This window comes from Chiloscyllium plagiosum, unplaced genomic scaffold (assembly GCF_037043375.1).
Source record: "Chiloscyllium plagiosum isolate Xiang-an unplaced genomic scaffold, Cpla_swu_hap1 HiC_scaffold_48, whole genome shotgun sequence".
In the NCBI taxonomy this organism is placed as follows: domain Eukaryota; kingdom Metazoa; phylum Chordata; class Chondrichthyes; order Orectolobiformes; family Hemiscylliidae; genus Chiloscyllium; species Chiloscyllium plagiosum.
Genome location: NW_028270186.1, coordinates 17,578,500 through 17,586,553, shown reverse-complemented (window position 1 = coordinate 17,586,553; position 8,054 = coordinate 17,578,500). Strand labels below are relative to the sequence as shown.

At 47.7% G+C, this 8,054-nt stretch overlaps 1 protein-coding gene across 1 annotated transcript in view; it reads left to right on the top strand.

Annotated features, from left to right (window-relative positions):
* ggcx (gamma-glutamyl carboxylase) overlaps positions 1 to 7,270 on the top strand; it is a 35,775-nt gene extending 28,505 nt beyond the window's left edge. Inside the window, 3 exon segments of the mRNA XM_087984306.1 lie at positions 3,088 to 3,235; positions 4,993 to 5,188; positions 6,989 to 7,270. Coding sequence (XP_087840432.1) covers positions 3,088 to 3,235; positions 4,993 to 5,188; positions 6,989 to 7,154 — 510 coding nt within the window. The 3' untranslated portion in view covers positions 7,155 to 7,270.
* Positions 7,271 to 8,054: the final 784 nt, after the last annotated feature.

The following is an 8,054-nucleotide window of genomic DNA, read 5'->3' as shown; positions in this document are numbered from 1 at the left end:
CCAACCTAGTCCCACCTGCCAGCACCCGGCCCATATCCCTCCAAACCCTTCCTATTCATATACCCATCCAGATGCCTCTTAAATGTTGCAATTGTACCAGCCTCCACCACTTCCTCTGGCAGCTCATTCCACACACGCACCACCCTCTGTGTGAAAAAGTTGCCCCTTAGGTCCCTTTTATATCTTTCCCCTCCCACCCTAAACCTATGCCCTCTCGTTCTGGGCTCGCCCACCCCAGGGAAAAGACCTTGTCTATTTATCCTATCCATGCCCCCTCGTGATTTTATAAACCTCTATAAGGTCATTCCTCAGCCTCCGACGCTCCGGGGAAAACAGCCCCAGCCTGTTCAGCCTCTCCCTGTAGCTCAGGTCCTCCAACCCTGGCAACATCCTTGTAAATCTTTTCTGAACCCTTTCAAGTTTCACAACATCTTTCCGATAGGAAGGAGACCAGAATTGCACGCAATATTCCAACAGTGGCCTAACCAATGTCCTGTACAGCCGCAACATGACCTCCCAACTCCTGTACTCAATACTCTGACCAATAAGGGAAAGCATACCAAACGCCACCTTCACTATCCTATTTACCTGCGACTCCACTTTCAAGGAGCTATGAACCTGCACTCCAAGGTCTCTTTGTTTAGCAACCCTCCCCAGGACCTTACCATTAAGTGTATAAGTGTATGGGCCGGGTGCTGGCAGATGGGACTAGATTGGGTTGGGATATCTGGGTCGGCATGGACGGTTTGGACTGAGGCTGTTCAGCCTATCTGGACCGTTCTATCCCCTCACATCCAATCTCCTGCCGTTTCACTGCAAACCGTTCCTATCCCAGTACTCCTCTGGTGCCCCATTCCAATGCCTCAATTTAACTAGCGCCCCACGCCCCCCCCCCCCACCCCGCCAATTTTCAGGTAGCGCATTCTACACCCCAACCAGTGGCTGAGTGAGAAACACATTTCTTATATCACTCGTGCTTCTTTTTAAAACTATCCCCCTCTCGTTCCTGTCTCTTTAGCAAACAGGAACAGCGTCTCCCTCTCTGCTCTGTCCAGCGCCCCCCCCCCGTTCCTGATTTCAGAAAACCTCTCTCAGGCCTCCATCTCCTCCCCGACGTCAACCTAGCCTCATCGCTCAAGTTTCCCGAACCTGCAATCCCTCCTAATTCCTACACTTGACGCTCTGACCAATAAAGGAAAGCCTGTGACTCCACTTTCAAGGAGCTATGAACCTGCACTCCAAGGTCTCTTTGTTCAGCAACACTCCCCAGGACCTTACCTTGGGACCTTACTCTCTCCAATGCGTTCGTACCTTTCCTATAATGTGGCGTATCAGGTCAACTCGCTGTCTGCCATCTCTCCTGTCAGTTTATCGGTGTCAAGCTGTAGTTGGTACTGGTCCATTCCGAATCTTTATTTTGTTATGTCAACGCAGGAACCGGGAAGGGGCTGACTGTGTTCGTGACCGTTCATCGGAATATTTTGGTCACTGAAAGGAAAAAGTCGTTGTCTGTACAAAAACCCTGCCCCAGTTACGTTTTCGATCACAAAAGCTTCCGTAACACAATGGGTGCCCAATTATTTCTTTTCACAAATCTCTCTTCCTTCACAAAGCTGGTTCCCAAATTAAGGGGTAGTCTTCCGCCCAGCAGAGGTGATGGAGGGGAGATTTAGCAGAGAGGGTATAGGGTAACGCCAGTTTTAATTAGATTCCCTACAGTGTGGAAACAGGCCCAACGAGTCCACACTGACCCTCCGAAGAGTAACCCACCCAGCCCCATTTCCCTCTGACTAATGCAGCTAACACTATGGGTAATTTAGCACGGCCAATCCACCCTAACCTGCACATCCCTGAGCACTATGGGTAATTTAGCACGGCCAATCCACCCTAACCTACACATCCCTGAGCACTATGGGTAATTTAGCATGGCCAATCCACCCTAACCTGCACATCCCTGAGCACTATGGGTAATTTAGCATGGCCAATCCACCCTAACCTGCACATCCCTGAGCACTATGGGTAATTTAGCACGGCTAATCCACCCTAACCTACACATCCCTGAGCACTATGGGTAATTTAGCATGGCCAATTCACCCTAACCTGCACATCTTTGGACTGTGGGAGGAAACCGGAGCACCCGGAGGAAACCCACACAGACACGGGGGAGAATGTGCAAACTCCACACAGACAGTTGCCCCGAGGCTGGAATCAACCCTGGGACTCTGGCACTGTGAGGCAGCTGTGCTAACCACTGAGCCACCGTGTCACCCATTTTGAGACAGAATTAAATGTGATGTTCAGATACGGTTTTAAGACAGACTTTTATTTTTGTCTATTGAAAATACGGAAAATAAATGAAAAATCGGGGGAACTCGATTGGTCTTTGGAGATCACTCCGTTCATGACTTCTCAAGTCTGTGTTGGAAGTGCATCAAAGGCAGCATGGTGGCACAGTGGTTAGCACTGCTGCCTCACAGTGCCAGAGACCCGGGTTCAATTCCCGCCTCAGGCAACTCTCTGTGGGGAGTTTGCACATTCTCCCCGTGTCTGCGTGGGTTTCCTCCGGTTTCCTCCCATAGTCCAAAAGTGTGCAGGTTAGGGTGGATTGGCCACGCTAAATTGCCCGTAGTGTTAGGTGAAGGGGTAAATGTAGGGGAATGGGCCTGGGTGGGTTGCTCTTTGGAGGGTCGGTGTGGACTTGTTGGGCCGAAGGGCCTGTTTCCACACTGTAGGGAATCTAATCTTAAAAAAAAATCGCAAATCTAAGGCAGATTTTTAATCGGGAAGGGGGAAAAGGCAGGAAACGTGGGAGTCGTGGACGGTCGGATTGACCGCTGACGTTATTGAGTGGCAGAACAGAAAGGGCTACTTTGACTCCAATGTCTTATGGTCTAGCTGACGGTATAATGGGCAGGGCATTAGATTTGAGGTTAGGGGCGGGGAATGACGAATGACAGGAAATCGAACGGGACGTAGACCCGCAGGGGGTTTGGTGGGGACTGACGGCGGTGAGCTGGCGCTGCCCGGGACGGGCGAACGGCCACCGCGCGTCCAGTTGGCACTTGACACTCTTGCTTTGTGTTACAGTTACCAGCTGGTGACTACCACCACGTGTATACGATATCGGAGGAGCCCTCCTGCTACATGTACATCTACGTGAACACCACCATGGTGCGTTTGGAGGAGACTTACACCCGTTTTGTGGAGCTGCAGGAGAAGATCAAGAACGGAACAGGTACGTGCAGAGTCCACCTTTGGCATTCACAACGTAGATGAGGAAATTCACCGACTCACACAGCGCAGTACAGGCCCTTCGGCCCCTCGATGTTGCACTGACCTGTGGAACCAATCTGAAGCCCATCTAACCTACACCATTCCATTCTCATCCATGTGCCTCTCCATTGACCACTTAAATGCCCTTAACATTGGCGAGTCTTGTCCCATGCCCCCTACTACTCTCTGAGGAAAGACACTACCTCTGACATCTGTCCTGTATCTATCGCCCCCTCGATTTAAAGCTATGTCCCCTCGTGCTGGCCATCACCATCCGAGGGAAAAGGCTCTCTCTGTCCACCCTATCGAACCCTCGTATGGCTCAATTCAGTCCCCTCTCAACCTCCTTCTCTCTAACGAAAACAGCCTCAAGTACCTCAGCCTTTCCTCATAAGACCTTCCCTCCCATACCAGGCAACATCCTGGTAAATCTCCTCTGCACCCTTTCCAAAGCTTCCACATCCTTTCTCTTATGTGGTGACCAGAACTATACGTAATACTCCACGTGCGGCCGCACCAGAGTTTTGTACAGCTGCAGCAAGACCTCATAACTCCGAAACTCAGTCCCTCTACTTTGTTTGTAATTTTGTCATAGAGATGTACAACATGGAAACAGACCCTTTGACCCAACCCGTCCATGCTGACCCAGATATCCCAACCCAATCCAGTCCCATTTAGAGTCATAGAGATGTACAACATGGAAACAGACCCTTTGACCCAACCCGTCCATGCTGACCTGGATATCCCAACCCAATCCAGTCCCATTTAGAGTCATAGAGATGTACAGCACAGAAACAGACCCTTCGGTCCAACCCGTCCATGCTGACCCAGATATCCCAACCCAATCTAGTCCCATTTAGAGTCATAGAGATGTACAGCACAGAAACAGACCCTTCGGTCCAACCCGTCCATGCCAACCAGATATCACAACCCAATCTAGTCCCACCTGCCAGCACCCGGCCCATATCCCTCCAAACCCTTCCTATTCATATACCCATCCAAATGCCTCTTAAATGTTGCAATTGTACCAGCCTCCACCACATCCTCTGGCAGCTCATTCCATACACGTACCACCCTCTGTGTGAAAAAGTTGCCCCTTAGGTCTCTTTTTTTATATCTTCCCCCTCTCACCCTAAACCTATGTCCCTCTAGTTCTGGACTCCCCCACCCCAGGGAAAAGACTTCGTCTATTTTATCCTATCCATGCCCCTCATGATTTTATAAACCTCTATAAGATCACCTCTCAGCCTCTGACGCTCCGGGGAAAACAGCCCCCAGCCTGTTCAGCCTCTCCCTGTAGCTCAAACCCTCCAACCCTGGCAACATCCGTGTGAATCTTTTCTGAATCCTTTCAAGTTTCACAACATCTTTCCGATAGGAAGGAGACCAGAATTGCACACAATATTCCAACAGTGGCCTAACCAATGTCCTGTACAGCCGCAACATGACCTCCCAACTCCTGTACTCAATACTCTGACCAATAAAGGAAAGCATACCAAACACCGCCTTCTTCACTATCCTATCTACCTGCGACTCCACTTTCAAGGAGCTATGAACCTGCCCTCCAAGGTCTCTTTGTTCAGCAACACTCCCCAGGACCTTACCATTAAGTGTATAAGACCCACTAAGATTCCCCGAGTTCCATTTTTTTCATCGTGTGAATGAAGCTCGAGGTGGGTTATATTCGTCATGGTCACCTCTCCCTGTTGCCCCCTTCAGAGACGGAGGAGATTTCGCCTGAGGTGCAGACGGTGCTGAATGGGAGCTTGGAGGACGTCAACATCACGGATCCCGCGTTGGCCGCTTTCGTGCGTCGACAGCGCCGGCAGGAGGAATACGAGCGGAGGAAGAACGCAACGCTGGCTGAGAGATTTGTCAGGTTTGCCCAGAAGAAACACCAAACTTTCCGAAGGAGGTGAGTGACTGGTCGGAGTACTGTTGCACGTGAAATTTCCCACGTCAGTGCCAAACCTCCCAACGACTCGGTCAAACAGCCCCTGCTTTCTAACGTTAGATTGGACAACACTTGCCAAACAACCCGAGTGCGCTAGGACTGCTTCCGCTCTCAACTGCGCTGGCCCTATGCTATTTCTCCTCCTGCCCTCCACAGGTCTAAGTGTTATGAAGATGTGGGTGTGCTGTACCTTTTTAAGCAGGTTAGCAGAGCTACCTGACAACACCAAGTGTTCCAAACAAGATATAATGTAAGCTTTTGGTTCTGTAGCTGGTTGCCAGGAGACAAGAAAATCGCATTAGGCCAATCAGTTTAAATTATACCCCAGAAAGAAAACCCAAACTCCAATCAAGTTTGAATTGAGAATCTTAAAAGCCAATGACACAATCTGATGCTTGGGGGGGGGAATAAGACCAGGGGAAAATTGAACTGTTGAGAGGAGAACTGCCAGGCCAGCAGCATCTGCAAACTGCACGGAGAATAGCTCTCTTAAAGGTACCTTTACCGATCAGTAATCTGTGAAACAGCAAATCGACAAGAAGAAAAGATGACCAGAGGAAGATATAAAGAGAAGATTCGACAGCTAGCTGGTATTGAAATTGGAATTTTTGGTAAATCTGAAACAGGGGTGGGGTTTATCGTACTAGTATTGTAGAAGGGGAAGGTAAAAGATAGGTTAGAGAAAAGAGTTGTAAATAGTTGTTAGTTAATTATTCTCTGCTATGCTTTAAGAAATAAAGTTGTTAATTTTTACTTTAAATAGTGACCTTTGGGATAGTTCTTGGCCTCATGAATTTTCAGATTACAACATGGGATAAATCTTTTTCTGTGTTGCTGGTTTAAATTAACCAGCAGGGTTTTACCCATATCGTTACAGAAGTAACAGGTCGTTGTGTTTTGAAACAATCAGAAGCCATACCAATGCAATTCTCCAGAACGTTCTCCCGGTCGGAGTCAACTTTCCTGCCTTCCTATTCTGTCTGTCCCTTTTTGCATACAATTATGAATGGTTGGGCCATTTAAAACTGTTATTCTTGCAATGCTGTCCTGATGAAATGAAAAGCTTCAACCACATGCTTTTTTTTAATCTTAAAAATCCCACACCAGGTTTATTTGGAAGCACTAGCTTTCGGAGCGTCGCTCCTTCATCAGGGAGCTCGTGGGGCAGGATCATGTGACACAGAATTTATAGCAAAAGATTACAGCATCATGCAACTGAATTGAGATATTGAACAAACTTGTATTGTTGTTAAATCTTTCATCTTTTAGAATGGGTAGCAGGTTTCAGTTCATTAATATGTAAATCCCAGAACTACTTTCCAGTCACATTCCCGAGTTGACTTAAGGTCTTTTTTTTTAAATAAAAAAGTGACATCTCAGTTTAGAGTCTGTCAGTATCCCAGTCTTGAGTCAGACTGGTTCCACTTCCAAAGTGGAATTTACAGAATATTCCATGGAATGAATGCCTGCAGATTGTGCATTTTTTTTGAGCAAAATAGAATGTATCTGCAAATATAATTCTGCAAAGACAAATTCACCCCATAGCCTTATGTGTGTGTGCGTGTGCATGACAGTGAATGCACGTGAGTGTGTGTGATGGACTGTAAGCCTGTGAGAGAGTGTGTGTGTGTGTGGGTGAGAGAGGGTCTGCGTGAATATGTAAGTGTTAATGTTAACCACTCCGGTATCTTGGTACACCATTACAGTGTTGTGACTTTGTTCCTATAACATTTCTGTACCATTTCCCCCCCTCACCCAAAGTATTCTCATGACCGGCTACGCGATACGGAACCTCCTGTTCGGACGACCCCCCATGGAGCAACTAATGGAGGAGCTCGAGTTTGCAAACATGAAACTTTACGAAAACACAGACCCTGAAGCTCAGAGGAAGGCCTGGCCTAAGGTGGAAGACCACGCTGAACTATGATAATCTCGCATCCACATCGCCGGTTCAAATCCCAAGCTTCCTGAAGTCAATATGTCCATGTCCAGAAGAAACCCTGAACTATTTTTTATAAGCAATAAACGGAACTTTAATTTGTTTGCGATGGTAAATGTTTCATTGCAATGTATTCCAATGAGGCAAATAATCAGCAGGTGGGAGACTTGGCAGAGCGCACACCACACGGCTGCCTTTAACTAAATATTACGGGAATCTGAAATTTAAAAGCAGGAAATGCTGGGAATATATGGCAGGTTGGGATGTGGGGAAGAGATGGTTAACATTTCCACTTGACCTTTTGTTCTGTCAAGAGTTGAGAAAGCTCGAAGTCGGTTTAAAAATGTCATACAAGGAGCAGTCAGCCTCCCCTCACCTTCACAATTCACATTTGAACCAAGGCTGTAATGAGGTTATAAACTGAATGGCTCTGGCAGGACCCAAACTGGGCGTCACTGAGCAGGTTATTGCTGAGCAAGTGCTGCTCAGTAGCACTGTTGAAGACACCTTCCATCACTTTAGTGTTGATCAAGAGTAGAGTGATGAGGCAGTAACTGGTTTGGTTGGATTTGTCCTGCCTCTGTGGATGGGACAATGCTAAGTGGTTTTCTACATTGTCAGGTATCTGTACCTGTCTTACCCCTTTTTGGATGGATATGTTGGGCTTCCCCGTTATTAGGAATGGGCAAAGTTTCCTCCAAGTTATTTGTCCATCTCCATTCAGTGCAGAGCTTAGATTGGAGCTCTTATCACATGCTGTTTGGCATGAAAGTGGTTCTGTGTGGCAAGTTCATCAAGGGTGACACATCGCATCACCCTCCATTTCCAAACATATTCCACCTCCCTACTTTCCATAAAGACCATTCCCTCGGTCACTCCATTGTTGGG